At 42.0% G+C, this 15,687-nt stretch overlaps 1 protein-coding gene across 5 annotated transcripts in view; it reads left to right on the forward strand.

The window, feature by feature from the left end:
• p2rx2 (purinergic receptor P2X, ligand-gated ion channel, 2) overlaps positions 1-15,687 on the forward strand; it is a 56,495-nt gene that overhangs the window by 11,803 nt on the left and 29,005 nt on the right. For 4 of the 5 annotated variants that reach the window (XR_010977245.1, XM_068054836.1, XM_068054835.1 and 1 more), the window contains 5 exons: positions 1,247-1,322; positions 3,433-3,526; positions 4,726-4,806; positions 7,662-7,803; positions 14,163-14,296. Coding sequence is in view for 4 of the 5 variants with exons in the window: in XM_068054836.1 (XP_067910937.1) it covers positions 1,247-1,322; positions 3,433-3,526; positions 4,726-4,806; positions 7,662-7,803; positions 14,163-14,296 (527 nt within the window). In the remaining variant the exon portion in view is untranslated. The remainder of the gene's footprint in view (positions 1-1,246; positions 1,323-3,432; positions 3,527-4,725; positions 4,807-7,661; positions 7,804-14,162; positions 14,297-15,687) is intronic. The other variant, XM_068054837.1, reaches the window with a different exon arrangement.

Below are 15,687 nucleotides of genomic sequence, written 5' to 3' on the forward strand. Positions count from 1 at the left end.
ACATGCCTGACCCATACAAATGAAGAGCCCTCCCACTAATTTGCATATTCCAGTCAGGTCACCACTGGGAGGCATCATTGGGCACAATCCCTGGACCATGACAAGAGGAATTTCACTGTCACTATTAAGGGCTCTGTGCAGATTGTAGCAGCATCGATGTAAGAGTGACAGGTCCTGATATCCCAGATGTACACTAAACTTCCAGGGGTGCAGAGTTGTATAAACATAGAATGTTACAGCACTGAAATGTATCATTGGGTCCATTGAAATTGCACTGGTGTTTTCTCCATATGGGCCACCTAGTCTGATCCCACTCTCTGACTCGCTTGCTATAAATTTTAATATACCTCTTTTTCTGAACAACCGTCTAATCTCCCTTTAAAATAATTTATATACTCTTAGCAACAGCAGTTTGTAACATTGTAACTACTCTCTGAATAATTTGTTTTAAATTTCCCCTTAAATTCTTTTTATGATTATTTTAAATTTGCATCCTCTCATTACCACCTCACTGACCATTGGAAACAATCTATCACTATTTCCTTCATCATGACCCTTCAGTCTCTTTAAGAACTCATCATGTCACCCCTTAATCTTAGCTCCAGTGAAAAAGTCCTGAATTCTCAAGCTTCTTGTCATACCTGTAACCCCTTATCCCTGGTAATATCCTGATGAATCTAAGCGGTATCTTTTCAATGGGTTTTATATCCTTCCTATAATGGATGCTCATAATGGTATGCAGTTCTCCAATTCCAGATTTTACACATTCAACGTCACTTCCTTGCTCTAAACACAACACCAAGGATTTTACTTGCCCACCATTTAGCTCAGTGTCGTCATAAACCACTTCAGACATGATAGTCACCCAGCTCCACATCACATTAATTGTTACATGGTGCTGCTGAGGGGCATTATACAAGTTTGTCCATATTCCTCGTGTGGTCAGTTCTCAGTCTCATTGGTTTTGATGAAGGATCCCCCATGTAACATTAATCTGTCTTGCCTTTTGAAGATGCTTTATATTTACAGTGCTTTCAGCTTTTGTTTCAAATTTGTCACTGCTCTTTATATCTTTTCTTGTAACTGGATGTAATAGAGTCCTAAATTAATAGGACCAAATATTATTCCAAGAATTGCAGTTTGTTGAAATTTTAGGGCTGAGTCCCTAATTTAAAAACATGTTCTTTAAAAGTTAAAGCTTTTTATTCAACAAAAGTATTTATTTCTCTATTAAATTGTTCCCTAGGCTGTCAGTGTTCCTGGATCTAGATGCACGTCTGACTTAGATTGTGTGGCTGGAGAAATGGAATTGCTTGGAAATGGTACAGTATGAACAGACTAGGCTGAGGAGGGGTGGGGAAGAGATGCAAAGACAGGGGAATTATAGGAGATGGAATGAGCTACACAATCATTGTGTCATTAAACATTATGGGTGGAAAACAGTTAGATTCCTAACTGTTCAATGCAGAGTTGGGAAGTAAGGCAAGGAATCTGTAACAAATTGCAAGCTTCAGGGGCTTTACCACAGAAAGCTCTTACTGATATTGGCTTCCATGTGGATTGGGAACTGCCCTTCCATAAGAACCATTCTTTTTTCTGCAAAACATTTGTATTTCTGTCTCCTCATGCATTGTTCTTCTTTCAAATCTGTCATTATCACCCACCTTTGACCCCTCGAGTCCTTGCAAACAACTACTCCATCTCTAATCTCCCTTTCCTCGCTGAAATCCTTGAATGTGCTGTTGCCTCCTAAATTAGTGCTCATCTTTCCTGGAATTCCATGTTTGAATCCCTTCAGTCAGGTTCTAACCCTACCAGAGTATTGAAGCAGCCCTTATAAAAGTCACAAAAAGCATCCTCAGTGACTGTGACAATAGTAAACTATCCCTCCTCATCTTTCCCGACCCATCTGTTAATGTAGTTCACAGCATCCTCATTCAGTGCCTGCCCACCGTCGCTCAGCTGGGTAGGACTGTACTCTCCTGGTTCCATTCTTATCTATCCAGTCACATCCAGGGAATCACCTGAAATGGCTTCTCTTCCTGCTCCCACACCGTTACCTCTGGAGTGCCCCAAGTATGTATCCTTAGCCACCTCCCATTTCTCAGCTACATGCTGCTCCTCGACATCATCCAAGAACACAGTTTCCACATGTATGTTGTACGTTGACAACACTCAGCTCTACCTCATCACCGCCTCTTCAACCCCTCCATTGTCTCTAATCTGTCACGCTGCTTGTCTGACATCCAATACTGGGTGAGCAGAAATTTCCCCAATTACATATTAGGAAGACCAAATCCATTGCCTTCAGTCCCCACCCACAAACTCTGTTCCCTAACCACCAACTCCATCCTTCTCCCTGGCAACTGTTTGAGGCTGAACTAGACTATTTGCAATTTTGATGTCATATTTGAAATCAAGATGAGCTCCCAATCACGTATCCACCATCATCAAGACCACCTACTTCCACCTGTGTAACATTGCCCAAGAACTCCCTGCTTCAGCTCATGTGCTGCTGAAACCCTCTGATCCATGTCTTTGTTACCTCTAGATTTCCCTATTCCAAAGTTCTCCTGGGTGGTTCCCACACTCTAAACTTGAGTTCATCTGGAACTCTGCTACCATATTGTAATTCACACTGAAGTTTTGTTCACCTATTAATCTGGTGCTTGTTGACCTGCATTGGCTCCTGGTTCAGCAGCACCTCAATTTAAAAATTATCATCCTTGTTTTCAAATCCGTGCATCTTGTTCTGCTCTATCTCTGTAACCTCCTCTAACCGTGCAATCCTCTGGGATCTCTATGCTGCTCCAATTCAGGACTCTTGTGCATCCCCTACTTTAATCGCTCCACCATTGGTGGCCATGCCATCAGCTGCCAAGGCCCTAGACTCTGGAATTCCCTCCCTAAACCTCTCTACCTCTCCTCCTTTAAGACATCCCTTGCAATCTACCTCTTTAACCAAGCTTTTGCTCAACTGTCCTAACATCTCCTTACGTGACGTGTTGCCAAATTTGGTTTGATAATGCTTATGTGAAGTACCTTGAGATGTTTTAGTGCTTTAAAGGTGCTATATAAATGCAAGTGTTTGTTATATGTAACCAAAATTGACCAAGATTTTCAAAGTTTTCTGTTTTGGAGGCTGATTGCATTTTTGCCACATTCCTGAAGACCCTCTGCAAATATTGATATTCCCAGGGACCCCTGTCCCTGTCCTAATTTGTAAAAGATGGTGTCAGCTACCCAAAGGAAAAGAGTGCTATAATTGCAGAAAACTGATCAGTTTTAGATGAAAAGTCCCACTTGAACCAATGGTTTCCTCTACTGACATCATTTTAGCAAGAGTTTTAATAAACGTTGTCTTAGTAAAAATTATTAATTTAAAAGTTTGGGTTGTGATTGATAAAGTTAGCAATGGTTTTCCCTGCACAGGAATGAAAACTGGGAGATGTGTAACCTACCGTGATTTGATAAAGACGTGTGAGATCTACGCTTGGTGCCCAGTGGAGAATGGACTCTCTATAAGGTGAGACAAAAAGTTTGATAGTTGCTTCTTATTACTAATCATTGGTATAGGTGGCAGACTGTTTAAAAGGGAAAACAACAGTAACTCAACGCTAGTTATTCCCAAATGGCTTCCAGGCACAACCTGCATTTACTCAGCAATGAGCTGCTATAACTAAACATCAGGCAGATGGAATGAAATGGCTTTAACAACATTGACCCAGATGGAATCAAGTCTTTTTTCACTGATGTCAATTTAATGCAGTGTCCAAAATGAGTTTGGTGCAAGGCATGGAAGTCCTAGACAGGGAGCAGAATAATAACTAAATTGAAAATAGAAATTAAAAGAACATTTTTTCCACAGAATAGTGAATAGATTCCCACCTTTTTTCTTTAATCGTTCTACTTCAGCAGCAGAAGTATTGTTCAATGGGCTTTGCACCAGTTCGAGTCATGCTAACTTCAGGTTTCCTATCCCATTACTCATTCAACTTGACCTCCAGTAGGGAATCTATCACACAGGGTGCTCATTGGTTTATGAGTGGGACACATGGCAGTTCTGCAGAAATCTCGGGACTTGTTGGGGGAGGAGTAAGTCTGTCCAAGTTTGCAGATGACACTAAGTTAGGAAGCACAATAAGTTGTGTAGGTGGAAATTGGAAGCTACAAAGTGACATAGACTAAGTGACGGGAAAAACTATGATCTACTCACTTGGGAATTTATTATGGGAGCGTGCATGGTTATCCAATTTGGATCCAGGAAGGACAATTCAAAATATTTTCTTAATGGAGAGAAACCAGGAACTGTAAAACTAGTTCAGGTGTCCATACACACAAATTATTAAAAACTAGTGCACACATACAAAAATAATTAAGTAGGCTAATAAAATGTTGATCTTTATTCCAAGGGTGTTGGAATACAAAAGTGAAGAAGTGATTCTTCATTTATAATGGAATACCAGGTTCAGTTTTAAGCACCGAACCGCTGGAAAGTTGTATTGGTCTTGGAGGGGCTATTGCGCAGATTCACTAAAATGATACTGGAGTTTAAAGTGTTAAATTAAACTTTTAACCAATCTGGGTTTGTTTTTGTTTGAGCTTTATTTTCCACTAAGAAGTTGCCCGAGTTACTTATTACCAAAGCATGTTAATGAGTAGTATGTTCCTTTAGAGAATTTACTTCTATGTTCTAAAAGCATGTTTTCTTTCTTCCTTTTGCAGAGACTCTGTACTGAAAATGGCTCCAAATTTCACCATATTGATCAAAAACAGTATCCACTTCCCCAGGTTTGGGTTCACAAAGTAAGGTGGGAGTTATCTTGAAGTATATCACCACCTCAGTATGTTTTGTGTGGTTGGTGATCAGCAGTAGCTGACCAATGCTTTGTTCAGAAAGCCATGTCTTGTGTTCAACAAGAGTAGGCAGCAAAGGTGTGTTCAGCATTTTATGGGGCATCACTGAGAGATAAAGACATTGCTAGGAGGACTTCACTGAGGATTACATACATCTCTAGAGATATCACTGAAAGATTTATACATGTATGGGGTCATCACTGAGGAATATCACCAGGAATTTCCTGCAGGACTCCCCTGGTTAGCAGCTGTAACTGTTTATGGGTCTATCCACAGTTTCCAGTGATCTTCCACTGAAGGTACAGTGGATGAGAGAGAATCCGTCAGGAAGATCCTGGTGTACGTATTTACTTATTTAGAGGCGTCACTGATAGTTATGTATCTGTATTGCTGACATGACACTTATGAGGGAATGTACATGAATAAAGGACATCACTGAGGGTTACATAGATGTATAACATTCTGAAGATAAAATACACGTGTAGGGAACATTAGTTTGGGCTATATATATATATGTATAAGAAACACCATTGAGCTTTTTTGCCCCTGCATATTTTCGTCTCACTCCATTCCTCAGGATACTCTGTCTTTGACATTTTTACCATCCATGGGCAACTGACCACCTGTAATGCATTTAATGTAGAACATAGAAAACGAATACAAAGCCAAAGATGAAGATGTTGGGAGTGGGTGACCAAAACTTGGTTAAAGAAATGGATTTTAAGAAGGATTTTAAAGGAGAAGGAGCTAGAGGGGATTGGGAATGAATAACAGAGCACGGGGTCTATACCACTGAAGGCATGGCCACTAATGATGGAGGGGCGTTGAGGGTGGGGGCGGTGATGGTGCGGGTACAAAAGAGGCCAAAGTCACGGTAATGCATAGAGTGGGGGTGGGGTTTGTATGTACAGGAAAGAAAGGCAAGGAGCGAAGCACCAGAAAGAGAATTTTAAATTTCAGATGTTGAGGGACTGGAAGCCAGTCTGGGTCAGTGAGGACGGAAATGGATGGTTGCATAGGGCTTGGTGCGGGTAAATATAGGAATATAGGAACAGGAGTAGGCATTCAGTCGCAGAACCTCTTCGGCCACTCAATTAGATTATGGCTGATCTGTACCTCAACTCTATTTACCCGCTTTGTTCCATTTTCCTTTATACCCTTACCTACAAAAATCTCAGTCTTGAAAATTTCAATTGACCTGCCACCCACAACCTTTTGGTGGCAAGAGTTTGTATTTTCATTACCTCCAAAGTAGCTTACCTCAATGTGTAAGATTATGCCCTCTTGTTCTGGGATCCCCCACAAGATGAAAAATCAAGTCCTGTTATCATTTGAAAGAGCTCGATTATAGCACCCTATAACCTTCTAAACTTGAGGGAATACAAGCCAGGTTTAGGCAATGCGCCCTCAAAATGTAACTTGCAAGCCTGGCATTATTCTGATCGTCTGCATTGTACTCCATCAAAAGCCAACGTATTTGTCCTGAGTTTTGGTGCTAAAAACTGAAAATAGTACTTCCGATGTGTTGGACCAGGCTTTGTGCAAATGAAACATTAATTCCTCACTTTTGTATTCCAACCCCCTTAATAAAAAGGCCAACTTTCCTTTAGCTTTTTCTAAATTGCATTTTGCACCTATGCACTAGCTTTGTGATCTGTGCAAACGATATCCAACTGATAGGTCTGTAGTCACCTAATTTCTCTTTCCCTTCCTTCTTACATAATAGAGTAGCGTTTTGGATTTTCCAATCCAAAGGTACAATTCCTGAATCAAGCGAGCTTTTGCAAATTATGACTGACATATCTACAATTTCCATGCTTTGCTTTTAATACTCTAGGGTGGAAACCATCGTCCTGGAGATTTGTCCATCTTTAAGTCCCATTATTTTCTCTGTTACCAGTTGTTACTTATGTTAAGCCCACTAAATTCCTCCACTTGACTTATTTCTGTTATCTTGTACTACTGGTATTTTGTCCTATTCCTCAATTGTGAAAAGAGGTACAAAGTATTAATTTAACAAATCTTTCATTTTCTTATTGTCCATTGCAGTCTTGCCTGCATCTCTCTCTCTCACTCTGAGTTGCTGGTAAGATGGACATGCATTTGGAGATGACATCACATTTCAGGACTTAAGACGAAAGGAAGACTGGAGACAGGGTGATGGTTTTCAAGGACAAATGAGTTAGAGTTTTTTGAGAAGTGAAGGTGATTTCAAAAAGGAAGGATTCTGTCAGGAGAGAGCAGCATTTAAGATGTCAGTTATCATGGGGGCCGAAAAGAGAAGGTAAGTGGTGAGCAGTGTCAGGGATACAGGAGGTGATCTCTCCCTGTCCCTGATTCTAAGTGAGCCTCTCCCTCTGCCACTGATCCTTCAGGTATTGAACACTATTATAATGAAATCTCCTATAAAAGAAGGTTGACATAGGAGTTTTTAGTGGTTTGCATGTCTAACATATCAAATGTCCAATGCTATAAATAGAGGGAATGTTGTACAAACTGGAATTAATAATCAGATTGTGTTGAATTAAGCAACTTATTTCTTTTAAATAATTTATAAAGCTGCATTTTTAAAAATCAGGAATTATGACTATTTTATGAAAATAAAGATAAAAAGGTATTGGTTATATTTTGCATGAATATCAATGTTAGACAGTACTAATTTTGGGAAAGGCTGTTCAATATATTTGGATTTACTGAGCAAACTTGAAATTTTAAAATTACTATCGGTATAGCTGACTGTAAGCAATACTGAAATTCTGACTGTCATTATTTATTCTTTATTATTTCTGACATTTTATTCCCAGAGGAAACATTCAGAAAAATAGAGACCCAAATTATTTGAGACACTGCATTTTTAATGAGGACACCAACCTCTATTGTCCCATTTTCCCATTGAGCTTCATTATTGAGAAAGCAGGAGAGACCTTTGATAACCTCAGCCAAACGGTACAGCAATTTATGTTAATTGTTCTATAAACTTAGTTACCAAATGTATAATTTCTCTCTGTGACTTCACACTCATTGGGCAGGAGGCTAGGAATCCTGAGGCGAGTAACTCACCTCCTGACTCCCCAAAGCCTGTCCACCATCTACAAGGCACAAGTCAGGAGTGTGATGGAATACTCTCCACTTGCCTGGATGAGTGCAGCTCCAACAACACTCAAGAAGCTCGACACCATCCAGACAAAGCTGCCCGCTTGATTGGCACCCCATCCACAAACATTCACTCCCTCCACCACCGACGCACTGTGGCAGCAGTGTGTACCATCTACAAGATGCACTGCAGCAACGCACCAAGGCTTCTCAGATAACACCTTCCAAACCCGCGACCTCTACCAACTAGAAGGACAAGGGCAGCAAATGCATGGGAACACCACCACCTGCAAGTTCCCCTCCAAGTCACACACCATCCTGACTTGGAACTATATTGCCATTCCTTCACTGTCACTGGGTCAAAATGCTAGAACTCCCTTCCTAACAGCACTGTGGGTGTACCTACCCCAAATGGACTGCAGCGGTTCAAGAAGGCAGCTCACCACCACCTTCTCAAGGGCAATTAGGGATGGGCAATGAATGCTGGCCTAGCCAGCAACGCCCACATCCCTCAATGAATTTTTAAAAAGTATTATCCGGGCCCCCGGGTTGGGAGGCGGGAGGAGCCGGGAAAATAGCTAAGCCGGTCCCACTGCCCCCAAGTGTGGGTTCGGGACCCCCATTTCATTCCCGATGTTGGGGTCCCAAAGCCCATAGTAGAATCCTGCCTATTAATTCTAAAACAGATCACAACAGGTTAGAACTGAACCTGTTCTTTATATCAGGCCTTTGTATATTTGAAAAAAAGCGTTGAAATTTGTCAGCCTTACTCACTTTCTTCGTAGCAATATAAAATGCGAACACCATGTAATCATGGCTTAATTTGAAGTACAGTTCCTGTTCTTATGTAGACAAACACAGTAGTCACTTTACATTCAGCAAGATTGCGCAAACAGTAACAGGATGAATGACCAGTTAATTGCTTTTGGCGGTAGAACACAAAAATAGTCCATTGAACTCAACAGGACCATCCTGGTGTTTATGCTCTACACAAGCCTCCTCCTAACCACTCTCTGGGTGAAGTATCTCCTGAATTAGTTAATAACACTCTTGCCTCTGAGCCACAAGGTTGTGGGTTTAAGTCCCACTCCAGAGACTGACACTGTAGTACAGTACTGAGGGATTGTTGCACTGTCGGAAATGCTGTCTTTCAGATAAGATGTTAAACTGAGGCCTTGTCTGCCCCCTCAGGTGGATAAAAATGGATCCCTTGGCACTATTTCGAAGCAGAGCAGGGGAATTTTTACTGGTGTCCTGGCAATATTTATCCCTCAGTCAACATTACAAAAATAGATTATTTGGTCATTATCACATTGCTGTTTTGTGAGAGCTTGCTGTGCGCAAATTGGCGGCTGTGTTTCCTGCATTAGAACAGTGACTACACTTCAAAAATTACTTCATTGGCTGTAAAGCGCTTTGGAACATCTGGTGGCCGTGAAAGGCATTATATCAATGCAAGCCTTTCTTTTTTTCTTAATTTCCTTTGGATTTATCGGTGACTGGCTTATATATGTGGTCCTTAATTCTGTTCTCTCCTGCAAGTGGAAACATCTTCTCTACATCTATTCTATAAAATTCTTTAGTAATTTTAAAGACCTCTATAATCCACCCCTCAGTCTTTTCTAGAGAAAAGAGCCCCAGCCTGTTCAATCTTTCCTGATAGCTATAACCTCTCAGTTCTGATATCATTCTAGTAAATCCTCTTTGTACTTTCTCCAGTGCCTTTATATCCTTTTTATAATATGGAGACCAGAGCTAGTCATGCATTCCAAATGCAGCCTGATCAATGTTCTATACTTTTTAAAACTTAATTTCTCTGCTTTTCCATTCTATCTCTCTAGAAATGAACCCCAGTTTTTCTTCGCTTTTTTATGGCCATATTATTAGCCTGCATTGTGTATCTGTACCCCCTTTCTTTTTTAGTTTGACCTTTTTTTAGTTTTACTTTGTACTTTTTATTTTTATTTCATTTTATTTTAGTTTGTGCCTGAACACTTTTTTTTACCATGTTTTGCTTTTGGCTAGGACTTTCATTATTCTGTCATTTAACAACCTCTCAGCTTTGTATTTTACCACACCATTAACACACTCTTTGTCTTTGCCTTTGCCCCATGACCTCCTTGTCAGTTATTCTCTGTGACCCTCTGTCCTATCAATACCTTCCCATTCATTCCCTTTTGCTCCACCCCCACTTTATTTGCTTAAAACCTTTGCCAGTTCTGATGAAGGGTCACTGACCTGAAACGTTAACTTTGCTTCTCTCTCCACAGATGCTGCCAGACCTGCTGAGTATTTCCAGCACTTTTTGATTTTATTTCAGATTTCCAGCATCTGCAGTATTTTGCTTTTATATTATTATGAGTTTTAGAGTTTAGAGTTTAGAGATACAGCACTGAAACGGGCCCTTTGTTTGTAAAAATAGAAAAGCAGAATATTTTTTAAAAGGTGTGAAACTGGTAAGTGTTGATGTTCAGAGAGACTTGGGAGTACTCATACAAGGAACACACAAAGTTAACATGCAGGTGCAGCAGGCTGTTAGGAAGGCAAATGGCATGTTGGCCTTTATTGCAAGGGGATTAGAGTACAGGAATAAAGAAGTCTTACTAAAATTGTACAGAGTTTTGGTGAGACCACACCTGGAATACTGTGTGCAGTTTTGGTCTCCACATTTAAGAAAGGATATACTTGCACTAGAGGCAGTGCAGAAAAAAATTACTAAATTGGTCCCTGGGATGAGGGGGTTGTCCTATGATGAGAGGCTGAGTAAATTGGGCCTATATTCTCTGGAGTTTAGAAGAATGAGATGCGATCTAATTGAGACATACAAGATTCTGAAAAGGCTTGATAGGGTAGAAGCTGAGAGATTGTTCCCACAGGGAATCTAGAACACGGGGACACAGTCTCAGGATAAGGGGTCAGTCGTTCAGGACTGAGATGAGGAGAAATTACTACACTCAAAGGGTTGTGAATCTTTGGAATTCTCTACCCCAGAGGGTTGTGGCTGCTCCGTCATTGAATACATTTAAGGCTGGGATAGATAAATTAATAGATCGATTTTTGTTTTCGCAGGGAATCAAGGGATATGGGGAGCGGGTAGGAAAGTGGAATTGAAGCCCAAGATCAGCCATGATCATAGTGAATGGCAGAGCAGGCTCAATGGGCCATATGGTCTACTTCTGCTCCTATTTCTTGTGTTCCCTTCCTGGTCCCCATGTTAGCTGATATTGTTAATAGTTCTCTCTCCTCATGTACTGTCCCTCTCTTCTTCAAATCTGTTGTCATGCCCCCTCTCCTCAAAAAAACGGCCTTTCACCCCTCTGTCCTTGTAAACTACCACCCGCTCTCCAAACTCCCTTTCCTCTCAAGTCCTTGAGCGTGTTGTCACCTCCAAAATTTGTGACCATCTTTCCCAGAACTCCATGTTTGAATCCCGCCAATCAAATTTTTGCCACAGTACCGAAACAGCTCTTATCAAAGTCACAAATGTCATCCTGTATGACTGTGACAAAGGTAAACTTGCCCTCCTCATCCTTTTTGATCTGTCTGAAGCATGACATAGTTGAGCACACCATCTTGTCCAATGTCATCCAGCTGGGTGAGACTGCACTCACCTGATTCCATTCTTTTCTAACCAATCATAGCCAGAGAATCACCTGCAATGGCTTCTCTTCCAGCACCTTTATCTCTGAGGCCCAAAGGATCTATCCTTGCTCCCTTTTATTTCTTATCTACATGCTGCCCCCAGAGACATCATATGAAAGCACAACATTAGTTTTCACATATATGGTGACAACACCCAACTCTACCTCACCACCACCACCTCTCTTGATTCCTCCACTTATGCTAAACTATCAGACTGCTTGTCCAACATCCAGTATTGGATGAGCAGAAATCTCCTTCAATTAAATATTGGGAAGGCTAATGACATTGCCTTTGAACCCCACCAAAAATTCTATTCCCTAGCCACCAACTTTATCTGTCTCCTTTGCAATTGTTTGAGGCTGACCCAGACTGTTTACAACCTTGTGTCATGTGACCCCAAAATGAGCTTCTGACTACACATCTGCACCGTCACTAAGAACACCTGTTTCCACCTCTGTGACATTGCCCGACTCTAGCTCTGTCTCAGCTCATCTGCTGAAACTCTCATCTATGCCTTTGTTACCTCCAGATTACTATTCCAGAGTATAAAAATTGGCAAGTCATGTTGCAGCTGTACAGAACTTTAGTTAGGCCACACTTAGAATATTGCGTGCAATTCTGGTCGCCACACTACCAGAAGGACGTGGAGGCTTTGGAGAGGGTACAGAGGAGGTTTACCAGGATGTTGCCTGGTCTGGAGGGCATTAGCTATGAGGAGAGGTTGGAAAAACTCGGATTGTTTTCACTGGAACGACGGAGGTGGAGGGGCAACATGATAGAGGTTTACAAAGTTATGAGCGGCATGGACAGAGTGGATAGTCAGAAGCTTTTTCCTAGGGTGGAAGAGTCAGTTACTAGGGGACATAGGTTTAAGGTGCGAGGGGCAAAGTTCAGAGGGGATGTGCGAGGCAAGTTCTTTACACAGAGGGTGGTGAGTGCCTGGAACTTGCTGCCAGGGGAGGTGGTGGAAGCAGATACGATAGCGACGTTTAAGAGGCATCTTGACAAATATATGAATAGGAAGGGAATAGAGGGATATGGGCCCTGGAAGTGCAGAAGGTGTTAGTTTCGGCAGGCATCAAGATCGGCGCAGGCTTGGAGGGCCGAATGGCCTGTTCTTGTGCTGTACTGTTCTTTGTTCTTGTTCAATGCACAATTGGCTAGTTTCCCACAATCTACTCTTTGTAAACTTGAGATCATCCAAAACTCTGCTGCCTGTGTCCTAACTCACATCACATCCTGTTCACCTGTCACCCCTGTGCTCACTGTCCTACACTGGCTCCCAGTCAAGCAACAGCTTGATATTAAAATTCTCATTCTTTTCAATCCCGCTATGACCTCACCCTTCTCTATCACTGCAATCTCCACCAGCCCCACAACCCTCCGAGATATCTATGTTCCTCTATTTCTGGCTTTTTGAGCATCCCTGCCATTTTATGATGTTAAAGGTGTGATATAAATACAAGTTGCTTTTTTCCAGCAATTCAATGAGAGTGTAGGATAAGATGAAAGAACAGGAGAAAGTTACAGTTATTCTTCAACTCAAGCCAGTCTTCCTATTTCTCCATCTCCAGTCCCCTCTGTGGCTTCTCTCCCTACATCTGTAAGGCTTTCTCCTCATATATGTTAAAATAACGAATGTTAGAGGTTCTGCCTTCTCTTTGTATGCCTGCATTCCTGCTTCCAATTGGCAAGCTTCCAGTTCCAGGTGTTTATCATGCTGGAAACATGCCTCCCAGAGGCAAATATTGTTGGCCCCAGAAATATATGCTCACAATGCCTCACTTCCATTTAGGCTTACCAATATCTCTTGAAGAATTTTAAGAGAACTTTTGAGAAACCATGAAGATGAAACAATTCAATCTTAGCAATGGTTTCATCTTAATGGAATTGACTTTACTGAGCAATGGACTGGGAAACTTACTAGCATCATGTCTTTGGTCTCTAAGTGAGTATTGCCTCTCACTGTTGCAGAAACAATGCTTGTTAAAATGGAGCATTCCTGATCTGCTTTTAATCACCACCAAACACCAGCTTAACATATTAACCCGTGGCTCTTGTTCTGCCATCATTGTTGAGCTTTGTTAAATTGTTGATTTACTGAATGGATAGATTTGCATCGGCTCAGAATTCTGCTGGTATTTGTGCAGTCACACAACCATCACTGCTCCCACCATATTACAGACATAAATAGTGCAACAACAAAAGGCATTTGGACAATCAATGTCACTCCCTCTGCAAACTAAGTACAATCTATGCTATTATAGACTTTAATACACTCATGTAATCTCTTCATGGAAAGTTCTCCCTGATCAGTAGATACTCCCTGATCATCAAAAGTAATCAAGCAAAAGTTCAAAGTTTTCATCAATTCTTACATTTCCAAAATTCACTTTGCTTCTTGTCCTCCAGACAAGTCCCATTCTCGCCCTCTGGGTCCAGCAGCACAAAACAATTTTGTGACATGGAGTATCTGATCATCAAAATTAAATGGGGGGATCTGTACTTTGTTTCCAGTGATGCATTGATTCTAATCTTATCCTTTATCTGTTTTTTTCTGTAAAATAAAGGGAGGAATCCTGGGAGTAATTATAAGCTGGATCTGTGACCTGGATAAGGCAGCTTCAGAATGTAACCCTCATTATTCCTTTAGAAGGCTCGATTCCGTTTCCAAAGGTAACAACTCTTTAGGATATAATTTCAGGTCAGTGCATCCTCTGTTTTTAGGTGCTTGCTCTTGTGTATGTATGCGTGCTCATCTATAGGGCTGAAATTTATGGTCCTGCCACCAAAATCGGCAGCGGGCAAAAACAATGGCAGCTTGCCTGTGCGGGCCACATGTTGCGGAGCTGCCATGATATTAAGAGCGGCGCTCATTTAAATAGTCGAGCCGGACTGCCCACCCTGATGTGAAGGGGGCGGGCTGTCCGTCCCCGGCAATGGCGTCAGCTGCCTTTGCACAGGTGCTGATACCATTTAAAGGGCTTCGAGCCCTACGTTTCAATTAAAATTTTTAAAGCTAGATTGATTTTAAAATATTAAATAATTTGATCTTGACCCTCTCCCACCCCACAATATGCATAGAATTAATTCCTTGCCCTTCCCCCCCCCCAAAACACTTACCTTGTGCACCTGATCTCCCTCCACCCCCACCCCCCCAAAAGTTCATGATTTTTGCACTGTAACCCTTCCCACCATACCTTACACCAATCAGATGAATCTGACCCCGTTGCCCCCCATCCCCCGCACTGCACCCCCCGCAGAAAGCGTGGGAGTGCCGGCCACCGGCACCAATATCGCTCCGGGACAGGCGGCGGGAGCTTGAAGGTATTTAATTCACTTATTTAAATTAATTTACATATTTAAATTGGACTCCTGTCGCCGAGTGGCAGGATGGCTGCCACGAGGTCTCGCCACTGCTGGCAGTATGGGCCCGGTCCTTCCTGGCATCGAGGTCCGCGGTGGGCCTCTCCTGGAGGCTATTTCTGGCCCCCCCCCACCCCCGACTTCGGGGGGGGGGGGTCTGTAAAATGTGCCCCATAATCATAGAATGGTTACAGCACAGGAGGCCATTCGGCCTGTCGTGTCCATGCCGGCTCTCTACAAGAGCAACTCAGCTAGTCCCACTCCCCCAGCTTTTTCATGTAGCCCTGCAAATCTTTTCTCTTCAAATAATTATCCAACTCCCTTTCGAAAGCCACTATTGAATCTAAGTCCACCACACTCTCAGGCAGTGCATTCCAGATTTTAACCACTCACTGCATAAAGTTTTTCCTCATGTCGCCTTTGGTTCCTTTGCCAATCACCTTAAATTGGTGTCCTCTGGTTCTCGACAGTTGCGCCAATGGGGACAGTTTCTCCCTATAGTTTAGTTTAGAGATACAGCACTGAAACAGGCCCTTCGGCCCACCGAGTCTGTGCCGACCATCAACCACCCATTTATACTAATCCTACACTAATCCCATATTCCTACCACATCCTCACCTGTCCCTATATATTCCCTACCACCTACCAATACTAGAGGCAATTTATAATGGCCAATTTACCTACCAACCTGCAAGTCTTTTGGCTTGTGGGAGGAAACTGGAGCACCCG

Source organism: Heterodontus francisci, chromosome 23 (assembly GCF_036365525.1).
Source record: "Heterodontus francisci isolate sHetFra1 chromosome 23, sHetFra1.hap1, whole genome shotgun sequence".
NCBI lineage: Eukaryota > Metazoa > Chordata > Chondrichthyes > Heterodontiformes > Heterodontidae > Heterodontus > Heterodontus francisci.